Source organism: Vicia villosa, unplaced genomic scaffold (assembly GCF_029867415.1).
Source record: "Vicia villosa cultivar HV-30 ecotype Madison, WI unplaced genomic scaffold, Vvil1.0 ctg.000655F_1_1, whole genome shotgun sequence".
Taxonomy (NCBI): domain Eukaryota; kingdom Viridiplantae; phylum Streptophyta; class Magnoliopsida; order Fabales; family Fabaceae; genus Vicia; species Vicia villosa.
Window position 1 is genome coordinate 822,400 of NW_026705293.1, and position 18,277 is coordinate 840,676.

Here is an 18,277-nt window from a genome sequence, read left to right on the forward strand (position 1 = left end):
ATATTAGGAAATAAATGAATTATAAAATATTTAAAATATCAATTCTAACCAATTATTTATTTATTTATTTGATGTTAAAACTAATTTGAATTGTCTTCAAATTATATTTTCATCTAACTATGTAATTCATCGCTTAAGTTTTGGATACTAAATAATTGAATAGAAAGATAATTAAAAAAATTCTATCATATTAGTAAATAATAATTTTTAATATTAAAATTTCTAATGTACAAGTGTTTAAGAAGAAAGACCATGAAAACTCAAAGTAGGGTTTGCACAGTGCATAGCTATTTTTTTCATCAAGTTCCTTCTCTTTCTCGTAAGAAAACTCAAAGATAATGAAAACAAGAAGACAAAATTACAATGCTGATGAAAATCGAGATAGACTCAAAGATTTAACTGATTGTATTTTAATTCACATATTGTCCACTTTGAATACCAAACAGGCGGTTCCAACTTGCATCCTAGAAACAAGATGGAAGAATCTCTAGAAGCTTCTTCCTGTTCTTTCCCTGGATTGTGTTTCCTTTAACACTCCCACGAGTTTCAATAAACTTGTGTCTCTAGTTTTGTCTCTTCACGATGACAAAATAGCTCCGCACGAAAGAAACTACAAAAGCGCTATTACATGTATGTCTAGCAAAAACTACAAAAACTCACGAAAGAAATTTCTTTACGAATTGAACTCTTTTCATTCCACCTTGTTTACGTACTTCACCCTTCCATCTTTCTATCCTTAAACCTTCTCCCTAAAAAATTCACGCATCAAACCTTCTTCATCATTCAAACTTAGAACACTCGCCTTCTTTATCATTTCAACTCATAGCCCTCTTTTCCCCGTCAAATTCAGCCCCAATTTTGAAACTCAAAAACCCTAAAACCAAAATGAACTGTACCCATAAATAAAATATCCTATAATCAATTCAATCTACGTGTCACAATATAGAACTTGCGACGATGGAGTTACGGTTCGAGATATTTGTTGGATTCATCCGCATTCGATAAAGTTGTTCAATATGTTCTTGACATTGCTCATTCTCGATTCTACCTACGACACCAACAAGTATCGACTTTCATTATTTGGGATGGTTGGTGTTACATCTACCGAGAAGACTTACGCCGTTAGTTTTGCTTTTTTGGAGTATGAAAAAAAGGATAATTTTAGGTGGGCATTATAGATGTGTCGGTTACATCTTTTGATGTGTTTTGTAGTTTAAAAGTTTAATATATGCACTCTTTAACATTGCAATATAATCATTTTTTGTCATTTATAAATTCTAATGAAAGGTGTAGTATGTGTATATGTGTTTCTATTATTCTGCCCCGCTATATTATTTTGTTCTGCTAAAAAAACTAATAGGGAAAGTTTCGTAGATGTATCTATGGAAGGTTTAAAATTTGTAAAGTATGGGTTTTTCTGTAGCTACGCCTACGAAAACAAAATGTCTAGCTTCTTTCCATGAATATACCTACGGAAATTTCTGTGACAAAAAATGGGTGGTCCATATTAGGGGTGATCAAAACCAAACCAACCCAATAGAAAACCGCAAACCAAACCAAACCAAACCGAAACCGCAAAAAACCGCATTTGGTTCGGATTAGTTTGGGTCAGTTTTTACAAAACCGCACGGTTCGGTTCGGTTTGCGGTTTGTATTTTGTAAACCGAACCAAACCGAATCAAACCGCACTATGTTACAACCTAAATTTTACTTACTCACAACCAACCCAAACTTAAACTTATTATACATTAGCATTATGATTACGAACAATTTTTTCATCCTTACACATATAATTTCAGTCCCGATCTTCTAAAATCTCTAATAACATTATCGCACCTTCTTTGCCACATACATCTTCCCTCTTCTTCTATAATCTCTACTCTCTTATATTCTTTCTTTTTCACCTTTTCCTTTTTATGTAAATGTTCTGTATTTCAATTTCGTTTTTATCGCATATCTTCTTCTCTAATCTCTCAACACTTTTTTTCTTTTTCACTTTCACTAATCTTTCGTCTCTTCTATTTTTTTTGTTTCGTTATAATAATTTTTATATTGTTTTATGCTATTATTTTATGTTTAATATTCCACTTTTGTCTAATTTAAACTTTACATATTAAATGGAAAATTGTTGTCAAAATATGACGAGTTTTGTTGTTATTTGATAGTGTATGAATGTATAAATACAAAATTATGTTATCATCTATATGTGTATGTATGGCTCAATAAAATATTTGTAAAAAACCAAATCAACCGAGCCCAACCAAACCGCATTAGTTTGGTTTGGTTTGGTTCGGATTTTTTTTAAAAGCCAACTGAACCAAACCAAACCGCACTATTTTTTCTCTTGCGGTTCGGATGATTTTTTTCGTCAAAACCGCCCAAACCGCACCGCGAGCACCCCTAGTCCATATTCACCTGGGTTTTCTATAAATTTGGGGTTTCTAATGTTGTATTTCAAAAAACACAAAAAATATCTCAATATGATTACAACATCCGTTGGTATGCCGAAAGTGTCTCCTACTCCGACGGAAGAACACCCGGGAAGATGTTCAAACTCCGCGATTACACCTCGCTCGACAATATCATTGACAAAATCCGCTACCTCCTACCTTAGAGTGACAAATGAAAGGTTGTGAAACTCGAGTATCGTTCACCTTTATTTGACAACGGAGGAAACAACATTTACAGCAACTTTGAGCTCAATAACCAAGAAGATGTTTTAGCCATGTGGCGAATGTATTACGGTTTCAAAGAGAAAATCCCGCTCGAGTTCGTAGCGACAGTGCAAAGAACGGTAAAGCAAATATTAAAGATGTGCAAGCATCCACCGGGCTATTGAAATGTAATATTTAATTTTCTGTTGAAATCATCAATGTAATGCCGATTTTAATCTATGAATGTTATTTTTATCGTTGCAATGTTGATTTTGTTAGTTATTATTATTAATTATTATATTTTATTGTATCTTTATAAGGGTAGTTAGGTCTTTCTTTACTTTTGGTATTTATACTCTGATTTAACCCTTACTCACACACTTCTGATTTATTCTATTAAAACCCTAACCTAAAGGTTCTTTCTCTTTCCCAATGTTTATATTTGTTCACTGTTGCTAACAAATTTTATGGTTTTCTGTATCTGGTTTATTTCGTAGATATACATGCGGAAGTGTTCCGTATATGCATCTACGGAACGTTTTAACGCAAATGTAAAAAAAGTGTTTTCAGATATACATATACGGAAGCAGACACACATTTTTGGATGCACACATGGTACCTAAAAACCTTAAAAAGTGAAATGAGATTTTCCCTAAATTATTTGCAACTATGTTAATGTCACACATATTAAATATTTTAAAGTTTCCACTGTATTTCTTATTTACACCTGTTTTTAGTATATCCGATATAAATTTTAAAATTATATTATTCTTTTTGCACTAGTGATAGTTTATGAGCATCTAAAGCTTATATATAATAAATTTCATACTGTACGTTAGATTAATCCCTTATCTCGTGCCATATTATCTTTTGATAATTTGAGATTCCTTCAACCTTGAGCACTTGAGCATGATCAATCTTTTCATTCTTTCTACGTATTTGTCTTCATCAAAATATAATTCATTTAAAATCTTGATTTCATAGAGGAAGTGGAGGATTTTTGGCAACCTCAGGAACAACGGAGGCTTGCCGTTGGACGATAGAATGAGTAGCTTTCAATGTCACCAATGTCGACTGATCTAATGAAGGATCTGAAGGAGAAGAGTTTGAATTCGGATAGAAGCAAAAAGGAATGGAAATTTGTACTCCGATTGATCGAAGGAGATATTGATTTCTAACAAAGGATATTCCAATGAATAAAGAGAGATTTGATAGTGGAAAATTGTAGCAATTAGAAGTTGATTCCCACATACGGAGTCAATGTTCTATGGTAGAGCTAAGTGGATCGATAAATGAAAATGCATAGCTTGTTGTGGTTGTTGTGAGCCTTTGACGCAATGGAGTAGAGTTGACCTGCAAAGTTAGTCTTTCAAAGCTTAAGTCATTAGGATAGTGAAAAATTATGTTCGAATGAGAGAGGATTTGAATACTTGTGAAGTGACACACTTTCTCTTTAAAAATGAGAAATGGTTTACAACTAAATGCATGTGAAACGTGGTATAAGATTAGTCTTCAGATTAATTTAGATGGGTTAGCATGTCATTCGCGTGAACAACTGTATCTTCAATGAAAATAGGTGATTTACGTGTTCCGCATCTAATGCTTCGCAACACATTTATCTTTGGAATCTTTTATTGTCTTTGCTCTTTGTAAGAAAAAATTTTAATAAGAAATAAGTTGTAAATAAGATTGGAAAAATAAATTATAAATAATTTATATAAATAAAAAATTATAATAAAATTAATCTTCATTGTTAATTTAAAAAAACTATTAATATGCCATGTCATAAAAAAATTAAAAATATAAGTGAAATTTAGTAATATAATGAATTTAAATATGGTACACTGTGAGTGTTAAATGATTTTCACATTTCCCATGTCATATTAGTATTTTAAAAATAAAAAAGTGTTTTAAAATCTTTTACACCGCATATTTCCTTTTTTTCTCTAATACAATTGGTTTTTGGTATATATATATTTTTATTTCAAACAGCGACGACTTCCCTCGTTCTTTCTTTAAACAAAATCAGTTCCAGTTATTGAAAAAGCAAAGCAAATTCATTCCGCTCTCGATCAATTTCGACGCCACAATTCCGGTTATAGAAAAAGCCCAAACCCTAAATATAACATAAATCTCTATATATTGCCGCAATGCTGATAATCCTTTACACTTCTTTGCTTTCCCCATTCAATTCCGACGGTGGATAGAATTAGCGACTTGCCGGAGTCAATTCTCTGCCACATTCTCTCCTTCCTTCCAACCAAATCCGCCGCAACCACAATGATTCTCTCAGAGAGATGGAAACCGGTATGGCTCTTTGTCCTTATTCTCAACTTCGATGACAAAGCTTTGAATGACTCCCAGACATTTCGCAAGTTTGTTTATTCAATCATGTTCTCTTTGCGAGCCAAAAGGCCACGATCCAATCGTTTAACTTGAAATTAGGCCACGATCCAAAGAGAATTGAATAGAATTTTTAAATTTATGGTGCAACGAGGAGTCAAGAATCTTAACTTGGACTTGTCTGGTAAACGGCGATGTATCAAATTACCTCCTTGCATTCTCAGTTGTAAGACACTTCAGGTTCTTAGATTGGAAAACATAAAAATGTGGGATTATGATCGAGTGAATTTTCCTTGTCTTCAAACTCTTCATTTGAATAACGTTGATTTCACATCTCCTAAATATTTTGCAAAGTTTCTACTTGGATTCCCTATTCTAGAAGATTTGAATGCAAAATCACGTACCTTCCATAAATTAATCGATCCCATGGAAAACTTGAATGCTTTACCTAATTTGGTCAAAGTAAGGGTTTGTTATAATATGGATATTCTGATGTCTTTGGTTTGTAAGACGAGAATTTTGCTTATAGAACAGGTATGAGTGTTATCCTACTGAATATTCACTATTTGAGAATTACTATGATGATGTAGGTTGTGTTGGGTGCTCAGTTGTTGTGCTGGTCGGGACAGATTTTCGGACATCTTGTGTTTGAGGTAAATACTGTTCCATCAGTGTCAAACGTCACTACAAGAAATTTTTCATATACCAACAGACACCATTAGTGATGGCTGATAGATTTGTGGGTATAAATAACATATACTTACAAAATTTCGTTACTGTAGGTATAGGTATCATATGTTAGAAAATATCTTATAAGGTTCTGTGGGTATAGGTTCCATGGTAGGAAAATTCATCTTCACTTTTTTTTTAGTATTTTAATTATATTTTATTTTACTCTTTGAGTTCATATTTTAGAATATTATCAAAACATTAACTTAATTGAATTTGTAATTTTTTTTGTTTTATTTTTTATGGGTGACAAATGCTTCTAGTTCCCCCGACCAAAGGAATTCTCCAAGTCCTTCCACTAACGAAGATCAAAGAGAGAAAGATTAGAAGCTGATTTTATATTGGATGTGTTTTTTGTCATGTGTTGTATTGTGAGTTCTTTGTTTTCTTATTTGACTGAATTTTGTGACTACTACTATCTAATTGGATTTGGTTTTAAATCATATTGCACTTTATTTCTTTATAGGGATGTCATGCACATGCATGTTTAGGTGGTTGTTAGTTTTTAGATTTATAATTTTATGATGGATTAGAAAGAAATAGTGGTTGTCATATTGTTATACTCTAAGATATTTGATGCAATTTTAATTTTGAAGCATTTACTTAAGTGACATTGTTTTTTTGTTTTAATATACTTTGTTAATTTGAGATGTTTTGCAAGACTTATTAGTTTATTAATAAAATTGAAATTTACTTTTATAATTATAGCGGGCATATGTATAAAAAATATTGACAAACTATCATTATTAATAAAACATAAAATTTTTATTATTATTATTATTAATAAAATGTGAGAAAAAAAATAGCCAAAGCTATACCAACAGACAAATGTGTGGGTAAACAAATATATTAATGTGTGGGTATAGGACTGAGATTTTGTCCAACGATCTTAAATTTCCGTAGCTATAGGATATTGGGACGTAAAATTTCCGTGGGTATAAAATAATCAAAGTACACAGAACATAATGTTCGTTGGTATATGTTTTACGGTCTATACCCACGGTTTCTCTTCATTTATCTACGAAATTATGTCGTCGCTATAAGTCAAATTTCTTGTAGTTCGTGATGTGTATATTTTCACAATTCATTAATCTTCGGTTGTTTTTGTTCGGAAACGTGCACCGGCTTTTTTGGATAATCTTTCTCAAGCTTTTCTAATAGCTCCTTTCTTTGCGATTCTTGAGGTAGTTTCTTGTTTATCATAGTACTTTTGTTGGATATGACATATATCTTATAGTACTTTGAACTGGTTTCTTTCAAACAAAAATAAAGTTTACAGTATTGATATGTTTGGTAGATTCTCCAAAGTACGATTGGATAAGAACCATATCCTGGATTTGAGAAAGAGGTGAAGCAAGGATAGATATTAATATCAAAGAATGGAAGGACAAGTAGCAAAAGAAACTTAGTTAACTTGAAAAAGTTGTTTATACATGTTGTGATAGATTATTCAAAAAATAATAATTTGCTGGTGATAAGATAAGGTTAATGTTGTTGATGTATTGGATTTTTGTTGATTTGTGTTTGGGATTGAGATTATTGAATTTATTGTGTTATGAATTATGATACCCCTTAATAATTTGCTGGTGATAAGAAGGGAATATATTATCTTCTTGTACTCCTGTGTTGCAGTGAGAAAATAAAGAAGGAGAGAAATTAATTGACGCGGCGGGACATAAAGGTTTGTGATACCATCATTCATTGAAAAGCATGAAAAGAGGGACAATTAATATGGTGTCCGACATTTGCATTCAAGGTCTCTTCATTTTCTTTTAAATTTATTAAAGATGGCAAGGCTTTCAAAATCTCATCTTTTTTATCATCCATATTGTCTTGTTGAATTAAGTTGATAAGGGATAAATGATGCTGTTTGTGTTGTTGAGTGCGAGCTAGTATTCTGCATATCATCGGTTCTATTTGTCAGCATTTTATTAGTGAACTCTTGAATCACTTATATGCATTGGCTTTTAGCACGAGGAGTGTTCAAATTCATTAGTTAGTTATTGTAGTTTTTTCCATTAGAATTAAAAGTTAACAGTTCAACTGCTACAAAGTCGTTCGATTTTCGGTGAACAACTTCATTATGGATGGAACTAGGGGTGTTCATGTTTCAAGAACTGCACTGAATTGAACCAAATTAATGGTTCAATTTAGTTTTTAAAAACCACTTTAATAAAAAACCAATTAACTGCAAAAGCAGTTTCAATTCAGTTTTAAACTGGTTTTGAAGCAGTTTGTGTTTATAAACTGGTTTACAATCAATTTTTAGTTATAAAGTGGTTTAAAACCAATTTATACTTAAAAATCAAATTTATTTTATAAATTATTTCTAAATTGTTTTTTTTAATCACTCTACCTCTTTTATATCTATCTATATCTATATATATCTATATATATATATATATATATATATATTATTCTACTGTACCGAACAAATAATTTAACTTCCATTGTGTAACTAAATCTATTGTCAAAGATGTTCCCTTGTGAAATTTAGTGGAGTAATGAAATTAAAATATGTTCCTCAACAAGTATATAAATTATTTGAAAGATAGTTACTACTATCATTAATATTTTCTTTTTATTTTATTTACCACGTAATATTTTAACTTGAACTTCAAGTTCTTTTTTCATTGGTTTCAATAGTGATTCCATTTACAGTTTTCATATTGAGCAAGGGTGGTCTTTTAATTTGCTGAGCTTGTGTTTCCATATTGTCAGGTAGAATGAAGTTGATAAGGGATAAATGATGTTGTTTGTGTTGTTGAATCACTTATATGCATTGGCTTTTAGCACGAGGAGTGTTCAAATTCATTAGTTAGTTATTGTAGTTTTTTCCCGTTAGAATTAAACGTTCAATTTTTGGTGAATAACTTCATTAAGAATGGAACATCTATTATTTATTATATATGGTTTGTCCACTCTTTCATAACAATGTCCAAGCTTATTCGATGAATGAAAGTTGTTGGTTGCATTTGCAAGCTTAATAAAAAATTAAATAAAAATATAAAGTGGCTAACCAATAAAACTCTACAAATTTATTTCATCTGCACATTACATAGGATTCCATACTAGAAAAAAAACAACAAACCAAACTCTCCCGAGGCTGCCAGGCTAGTGCTAAATAGATAGGTAATAGATATTGATAACAAGGATACCGTAGTGACACATATCCGCATTTCACAGACAAAAACTCCCTCCTATGCAAAACCAATCCGAGTTATGCCATTATAACTCGACCTACACTCTTTGTTATTTTTCACCTCTTTTTCATTCTAGCGCAATCACATTAAGCCTGTTATCCGTACACATTCATAGTAAGGAAACCGGTTAGCGACTATGATCCTTTTCATTAGCACAGGGTTCTGGTTACAAAAGCGGCACACCCCTTTTTATAACCCATCACAATTGTGGGGGATCGGACCGTAATGCGCCCTACCGAGTCCAATACCAGAGACCAATGGACCAACTAACAATGGGCGTTACTTTTTTTTTTTTTTAGAATCAACAACCGTTGGGCTAAATGACCGGGTGAGGGTCACCTAACTTAGAAGGTGTATTCCTTTTTTTTTCAATTTAATGGAACACTTATTCGTTATTTTTCAGGATCATTCACTTATATTCATCGGCTGCCAAACGTAGACGTGCTTAAGATGGTGCCGACTGCTAGTATAAACTACTTAAGAGGCTACTTCACAACTTAGAACTCGAGGTCTCGGCATAATGGTTATTCAAATCGGACACACATACTTAGGGAATTTAGGGTGTTAGGACGGTACCGATATTATCAAAACTTTCCTAAGTCTATTTAACATAGCTTAGGCGGCAATGGTGAGATGGGCAAGTCTTCTTCTTCTTCTTGGATGGTAGGCATGATAGATAATCTAGACGTCTTAGTTTGAAAGTTTTGACGGCGAATATAAGATTGTGTTGTCGATACCCTTTTGGACTCTATAGCCCTCCTATTTTCAAGCTTAACCTCCAATACTCTTTTGTTCTTCATTAAATTCTTCATTTCCGTATTCAAGAGTATAATTTCGTTACTTGTGTAACTTATATTTTCACCCTTGTTTTTGTAATCATTGCTTTACTTTGGTTGTGATATTGATGACAATGTTGCTTTTGATGGATCTTCTTCGGCATTAGACATGATGGAGAATTTAGGTGAGACGGGCAAGTCGTCTTCTTCTTCTTCTTGGATGGTAGGCATGATGGATAATCTAGACGGCGAGGTTTGAAATTTTTGACGACGAAGATAACATTGTGTTATCGATACACATTTGGACTCTATAACCCTCTTATTTGCAAGCTTAGCCTCCAACACTCTTTTGTTCTTCATTAAGTTCTTCATTGCCGTATTCAAGAGTATAATATCGTTACTTGTGTATCTTATATTTTCACTGTTGTTTTTGTAATCATGATTTTTCTTTAGTTTTGATATTGATGACAACGTTGCTTCGGATGGATTCATGTTATTCTATACAAATAGTAACTAGATGATTTAGGCTTTTTCTTGTGATATTTTATATGAAATTGAGGTTGCTGAATGAATTATAACTTTGTGGTTATCCATTAAATAGGTAGAATAGTTACATAAAAGCTATAATTTTTATAAGGAAAGTTTGTTCGAAAAAATTTGTAGGAGTAGTAGCCACTCTTTTTATAGGAATAATTTGTTACACTTTTAAAAATTATTTTATTATTTAGTCTTTTAGTAACGCTCCTTATTAAAATTGTTATTGAATTTCTAATATTTAATCTAGATTGAATAGATAGATAAAGGTGGCTACTACTTTATAGGAGTAGTTTGTTACACTTTGAAAATTAAGATTATAATAATTTGTTTTTTTAATTAAAATACATGAGTTAATATTAATAGCTCTAGTTTGTTTCATTTTTTTTTAAAATAAGTATATAGAATTTGTTTGTTTCAAATTTTTATAAATAATTTGTATGGTGTTGTATATTTTTATTTTTAAAAAGTTTATAAATAATTATTAAATATAAATTTAAATTATTATTTTAAATTTTTCAATATTTTCTATAATTTTTTATTTGGAGATTACAATTTTAAAAAATTAATTAAATTTGTAAAATTTTTAAAATAGGTTTTCATAAAAAAATAATATTGAGTTACAATATTTATAAGCAAAGTAAGATTTTGAACATGTTTTAATCGTCAAAATTAATCTTTTCATTTATAAAAAATAATTTTTAATTTTTTTTAATATTTTATAAAATGCTTTCATAAAATAATTTTACAATACAAAAGTTAGTTATTTTAAAGTTAAAAGAAACCGATATATACTTTTATTATTATTTTAATGATTTTTAAAGATAATATTCTTTTAAAGATAATGTTAATCATATCAAATTTTATGAATTTTCTTTTAATATATAAAAAAGGAATGATTTATATAAAATGTAAATTTTATTTTGGAAGGTAAAATGAATTTATCTATCATTAATTAATAAATTAAATGATAATATTGTAGATCCATTATAACAAGAGAACTATACCTTCAAACTCATCATTGAATTATGAATATATTTTAGTATTCTCATTATCAAGAAGAGGGAAAAAAAGGCAAGAAAGTGACTCACGGTGGTCCGATGCGCTCCCCGGTGGTAGCCCCGTTTTAGGGCTTCTTCGCCGGCGTTAAGCTCTAGATATTAAGGGTTTCTCCATCTTTTCTTCTCTATCTTCGGTTTAAATTCCTGATCTTAGGATCAGGGACCTTGGTAGAGTAGTTGATTTGGGGCTTTTGATATCTGAGCTTCTTTTCTTTGGTCTGTTGGTGTTTGCTGGGCGTTTTCGGTTTGTTTATCTTTTGCTATTTTTCTGTTTGATCTACTATTCTTCAGGTTAGGTTTCTTTGTGGGTTCTAGATCTTTTGTATTATCTTTGTCTTCTGGGCTGGTGCTTTTGGGTGAAGGTGTTTTTCATAGTTAAGATGTGCAAGGGTTTATGGTCTGAAGCTAAGAAGAACATTTTTAGGAAATGGTCCCCTGCCTGAGATTCTTTCCCTTACAAAGCTTTGGACAGAATCGGTTTGGGGGAGATTTTTTCGTTCTATATTTCTGAGTTTCCAGACTCTACGAGGGCGGAAGACTTATTTGGTATGTTTGGTTGCATAGGCAAAGTCGTTGAAGTTTCGATTGCTCCTAGAAGAAACAAGGTGGGGAAACGGTTTGGTTTCGCGAGGTTTGTGGAGGTGCAGGAGCCGCGCCTGTTAGCCGTTAGATTAGACAATGTGCAAATAGGTGGGAGGAAAATTCATGCAAATGAACCAAGGTTTGATCGTAGAGCTCCGGTGGCTGGTGGTAGGTTCGGTGTTAGAAGGGGTTTTTAAAGTGGTGCTTTTAAGGATTCTGCTTTTTGCAGTGGTTCTCGTCATCCGGTTTTAAATACAGGTGGAGGTATCGAGAACCGGACCAGGGACGGGAAGAAGACGTTTGTGGATGCGGTGCTTAACAATTTGGAGAATGGCGTGTCGTCGTTAGTTGAGAAGCCTCCGTTTTGTTATAACTCTTCGGAGGAAGATAAGAAAAGGTTTCGCAAGGCGTTTGTGGGGAAAGTGAAGATTTTAGGGTCATCTTATGGTATGCAAACCAAGATAGAGATGGAGGGTTACTATAATGTTAAAGCCACTCCTCTTGGTGATTCTCTATGCTTATTGGAAGAAACCGTAGAGGGGACCATAGAGAACTTCATAAAGGAGGGGGAGTCTTGGTGGAGGAATTGCTTCGAGAATGTTACCGCGTGGACGGAGGATACGGTGGATGTTGTAAGGCCAATGTGGATTAGGATCTATGGGGTGCCCTTACATGTTTGGAGGGAAGAGTTTTTTGTAGATCTTGCAAATTTTTTAGGCTCTTTCTTGGCTTTGGACGTTAATTCGATATCTGGTGACGCTCGTCATGTAGCAAGGATTCGTTTATCAGTGCCGTTGGATTATTCATTGCAAGAGAGGTTATCGCTTCAGGTGGACAACAGGGATTATTCTTTGGTGCTTAGGGAAGAGATGGGCAGCTTTTCTTCTAGCTCTGTTTCGGGAAGTGATTATATTTCAGGTTCTGACTCGATTTCGTCCTCATTGGAGGCTGCAGCGGCTTTTGATTTAGAAGAGGAGGAGGATGAGATTCAAGAATTTTCTTGTAGCAGAAATGTGGAGTTTTCAGAGGCTCGGAAGGTGGTAGCGGAGAGAGACACCGACTCGAATGTTGTTGGTTTAGCGAGGCCAGCAGAGGAGGCTACAGTCTTGGTCCCTGTTGATGAGGGGCTTTCAGTAGGTGTGGAGGGGCAGGCTAAGTCATTTTTACTGGCGGAATCTCATGGGTCTGTTGAGGGGGCTGTCGAAGACAGTGGCAGTTCTGGGACTGTAGTTCCCATCACTCGGGTTTTGACCAGCGCTGCTGGTGTTTCTCGGAAGGCGTCTGGCAGTATTCAAGGTGATGGAGAAAACTTGCTGAAGGGAGTGAGTGGTATTAATGTTGTTGTTCCTTTGGCAGCAAGCACCATTGGATCTTTTGATAAGGCCATCACCGCTTTTAATGAGAGGAAGAAACGTAGATTAAAAAAGATGGCTTTCAAGAACATGTCGGAGATAACAGGCTCGCTTCACCACAGAGCTTTAAGGAAGGTTAACAGACACAAATGGAAAGGTTTGTTGGCAGGCGACAAGAAACCGGTAGTGCATTGACGCGCATCCTCAGCTACTGGCAATGTCTTACAAGCTGGAAGTAGCGGTATCAAAAGTAAGAGCGGAGCTGTTAGCCTCCCTTTGCATGCTGAACCGAGTGATTGCAGTATGGGCAGGGGCTGTTTCTATGGTAATTTTAGCGGTAGTAGCGACATCGAGAGGAACAATCGTAGGCAATGGAATGAATTGTTGGGCGAAGAAAGTTCTAAGGTGTGGAAGGCGATGGAGTCTTTGGGGGTCACTCACAAAGGGGAGAAGTCCGAAGTAGTTAAAAGAATTGATTTGTTGAATAAACAAGCGGTATTGAAAAAAGGTTGTTTGTCGGGGTCTAAATTTAGTGTTCCATGATTATCGGAACATTAAATATTAGAGGGGGTGGCAATGCTTTGAAAAGGAAGAGAATTAATTCTTTGATTTCTAAAAGCAAGGCGGATGTTTTCTTGATTCAAGAGACAAAGATTAGAGAATTACAAGATTTTGTGGCGAAAAGCTTTTGGTGTGGTGGCGATATTGGTTTCTCCTTTTCTAACTCGTCGGGGAGGTCGGGAGGTATTTTGACGTTATGGAAGGAGAAAGCTCTTGAGGTTATCTTTAGTTTTAAAGGGGAGGGGTATCTTGGTATCAAGTTTTACAAAGACAATAAATTTTTTTACTTATTGAATGTGTACTCGTCTTGTGAAGCTTCTAAGAAGAGAATTTTATGGCGGAAGATTTTAGACTTGAAAGATACTTGGAAAGACGGAGAGTGGATCATAGGTGGTGATTTTAATGCGGTCAAGGATAGGAGTGAGCGGAAGGGAAGAGGGGCGGTTTCTAATAGTCAAGATGTTAGTGGGTTCGCGGATTTCATAGTAGAGTCAAGATTAGTAGATGTTCCTTGTAAAGGAAAAAAGTTCACTTGGTATAGCGGAGATGGTAGATCGATGAGTAGAATCGATAGATTTCTTGTCTCGGATAAAGTGGTGAATGATTGGGGCGTGGTTGGTCAATTGGTGGGGGAGAGGGATGTGTCGGATCATTGTCCGGTTTGGTTGGAAGTAGACAAAAACAATTGGGGTCCTAAACCGTTTAAGTTCAACAATGAATGGTTTTCATGTGCTTCCTTTTATGCTTTCGTGGAAAACGAGTGGAAGAGTTTTAGAGTGGTTGGGAGAGGGGATTATGTGCTAAAACAAAAGCTTTTCCTTCTTAAAAATAGTCTTAAAAGGTGGAATAAAGAGGTTTTTGGGAGGATGGACTTGGAAATTCAAGACGAAGTTAGTGCTATTAATAATGGTGATGTTTTGTTGGAAACGGGAGATGAGCTTATAAACTCGGATATTTTATTCAATAGGAAGGAAGCTACGAGTCGTTTTTGGACGAAATTGAGGATTAAATAAAACATGTTAGTTCAAAAAGCCAACATGAAGTGGATGAAGGAAGGTGATTCCAATAGCGGTTTCTTTCACAAAGTTATGAAGGAAAAAAGAAGATTCAACCACATAGGGCCTTTTAATTCTCCGGAAGGTATGATCGAATCGGTTAAAGATATTAAAGATTTTGTAGCGCTTCATTTTTCAAAAAAGTTCGAAGAGGAGGAAGGGGAGTTTCCAACGTTAGACGGTATTTGTTTTGATAAGTTGAGCGGGGTGGATAGTCTTTGGCTTGAAAGACCTTTTCATGAGGAAGAACTTAAGGAGGCATTAAAGTGTTGTGGAGGAACTAAAAGCCCGGGGCCGGATGGTTTTTCCTTCTTGTTCATTAGGAGATGTTGGTCTTTTCTTAAAGAAGATTTTTTAAGGTATTTTGAGCATTTCTTTGTGGGAGAGGAATTATCAAAAGCGGTGACTTCTTCTTTTTTGGCTTTGGTCCCGAAATCTCCTAATCCTTTATGCTTAGATGATTATAGACCGATTTGCTTGGTAGGGTGCATGTACAAAATTATGGCTAAAGTTTTGGCGGGTAGGCTTAAAGTGGTGTTGAATTCTTTAGTTTCTCATTGTCAAAGTGCTTTCGTTCGGGGTAGGCATTTGCTTGATGGCGTTTTGGTTGCTAATGAAGTGGTGGACTATGCTCGAAAGGAAGGTATGTCTTGCTTCCTTTTCAAAGTTGATTTTGAAAAGGCTTACGACAAGGTCTCTTGGGAGTTTTTGCGGGGTATGTTGGTTAAGATGGGTTTCGGTGCTAAATGGAGAAATTGGATGGAGTTGTTGGTTTTTAAAAGTGACATGTCGGTGGTGGTTAATGGGAGTCCTACCAATGAGTTTGAGGTTAAGAGAGGTTTAAGGCAAGGCGATCCTTTATCTCCGTTTCTTTTTGTTCTTGTGACGGAGGCCCTTTCTAGATTGGTTAGAAAGTCTATTGAAGTTGGTGAATACGAAGGTTTAGTGCTAAATAGAAGATGTGCCGTTGACATTCTTCAATTTGCGGATGACACCCTTTTAGTTGGTAAAGGCTCTTGGAAACACATAAAGGCTTTAAAAATTGTGTTGAGGGCTTTTGAGCTTGTTTCGGGCTTAGGCATAAATTTTCACAAAAGAAAACTAATAGGGATTAATATTCCGACTCAATTTTTGGAGGCCGCTTCTTTGTACCTCTCTTGAAAAATCGAAGATAGAAACTTTATTTTTCTTGGTGTTCCTATTGGTTGTAATCCTAGGAAGGAGGCTACTTGGCTACCTCTTATGGAGAAGATGAGGAATCGTTTAAAGGGGTGGAGTCATCGTTTTCTTAATCTTGGAGGTAGGATTACTCTTTTGAAATCTATATTGAGCTCTTTATCTATTTTCATCATGTCTTTTTACAAGATGCCGTCTAAAGTGGTTAAAGAAGTCACCAAGATTCAAGCCAACTTTTTATGGGGAGGGGTGGTTGAAAAAAGAAGCATTCATTGGGTTAGTTGGAATGAGGTGACTTTACCTTACTCCAAGGGAGGTTTGGCTATTAAAGATATAAAAGATTTCAATTCGGCACTTTTGAATAAATGGAAATGGAGGATAGCGCAAGAAGGAGGATCTTTGTGGCATGAGGTGTTAAAACCCCGTTATGGAGATGTGTGTATGCATGCTTTTAACCGGTGGAGATTCTTTCAAGCCTATTTCTTTTTCCTTTTGGTGGTGCGACTTATTAAAGGTTGGTATTTTCTACTCCGGTCCAAAAGGACCCTTTCTCTTCCAATTTTAGTTTTGTCGTGGGAAATGGTTTTGCTACACCTTTTTGGGAAGTAGTTTGGTTAAATAATATTTCTTTGAAGGATAACTTTCCGGATCTTTTTTGAGCTTTCGTCTCTTAAAAAAGTGTCCCTTGTGGCTATGGGAGGTTGGCGAGAGGAGGAATGGTTTTGGGGTGATCTAGGAATTTCGGAGGAGGAAGTGGTGCAAGCGGGTTTAGAATCGGAGTTGGGAGTGCTCCGGTCCCTCCTTGAGGATTTTGGGAGGTTGAAAGGTGGTAGAGATTCCGTGAGTTGGAGTCTTGAGTCGGAAAAAATGTTTTCGGTAGCTTCGTGTTACCACCGGTATGTTTCTTTTCGTACTCCGTTTGGTCCATCCAAAAGGTTTGAGGAGGCTTTGGAAATTGTTTGGAAATTGGAGGTCCCTTTTAAGATTAAAGCTTTTGCTTGGAGGCTTTTTGTGAATAGGCTACCCACTAAAGATCTTTTAGTGTATAGAGGTATTTCTTTTGCTTCTTCTAATTCTAGTTTAAATTGCATTTTTTGTAACACGCACTTGGAAGAAAAAGATCATATTTTCTTTAAATGTGTTGTGATCAAAGTTGTTTGGAGGGAAATTGGTGTTTGGTTGGATTTTCCGGATCGGAGAGAGGAGGGAGGGAATGTCTTCTTTTATGGAATGGTTTCTCATCGGACGGAGAAAGGGAATTAAAGACGGTAAATTGGGGGTGTTTTCGCTTGCCGTTTGTTGGAGTATTTGGTTAACAAGAAATGGTTTTTGTTTTAGGAATGATAAGTGGAATATAAACAATATAGTTTGGAATATAAAGTTTTTGGTGTGGAGGTGGCCTTCCAATGGCGACATTGCTTATTCCAATTGCAATTTTTACGACTTTTGCAAAGACCCCTTTGTAATTTTATGTCGTAATAGGAATTGGTTTGTAATTTTGTCTTTTTGTCGGACTAGTTCCCGCTCTTGTGTATCAAGGTTTGGAGAACCCTTAGTTCTCCCATATATGAAATTCTTGCTTACACAAAAAAAAAAGAACTATGTAGAATGATTAGTTGGTATTGAGCATTCTTTCAAAGATGGAGAGTGAATTATAGGAGGAGATTTCAATACTATTAAAAACAGTAAGGAGAAGAAAGGGAGTTCGGTGGTTGTTAAACATAATGAAGTGGATTTGTTTGCGGAATTCATTAACAAAAGTGAATTGGTGGATATTCCGTGTAAAGGGAACCGATTTTCTTGGTTCAGTGGAGATGGGAAGTCGGTGCGTAGAATCGATTGATTCCTCCTATCGGATAATGTGATTAATAGATTTGGGAGTTATGGACAGTTGATTGGAGATATGGACATTTCAGATCATTGTTCGGTTGAATTATGACGGATAACATTAATTGGGGTCCTAAACCATTCAAATTTTAACAACGAATGGTTAACTTTCAATAGCTTTCTTCCTTTTGTGGAGAAAGAGTGGCATACTTTAAAAGTAAACGGAAGAGGTGATTTTGTGCTTAAAGAAAATTTTAGGCTTTTAAAGGACAAGCTTAGGTCGTGGAATAAGGAAGTTTTTAGGTTGTTTGACTTGGAGGTGAAAGATGGAGTTTTGGATATAAATTTGGCCGATGAGAGATTGGAGGGGGATTCCGATATTTGATAATTGGGAATCTTGAAAAGAGGAAGGAAGCGTCTGGTC

The 18,277-nt window shown here is 34.7% G+C and overlaps 1 protein-coding gene across 1 annotated transcript; it reads left to right on the forward strand.

Annotated features, from left to right (window-relative positions):
* The first annotated feature begins 13,773 nt into the window (after window positions 1-13,773).
* LOC131630196 (uncharacterized) lies at window positions 13,774-14,808 on the forward strand. Its single transcript, XM_058900982.1, has one exon. The coding sequence runs from the start codon at window positions 13,774-13,776 to the stop codon at window positions 14,806-14,808; it is 1,035 nt and encodes a 344-aa protein (XP_058756965.1).
* Window positions 14,809-18,277: the final 3,469 nt, after the last annotated feature.

Coding starts and splice junctions, on each gene's coding strand:
- LOC131630196 (XM_058900982.1), top strand. CDS start 13,774: ATGATTATCGGAACATTAAATATTAGAGGGGGTGGCAATGCTTTGAAA.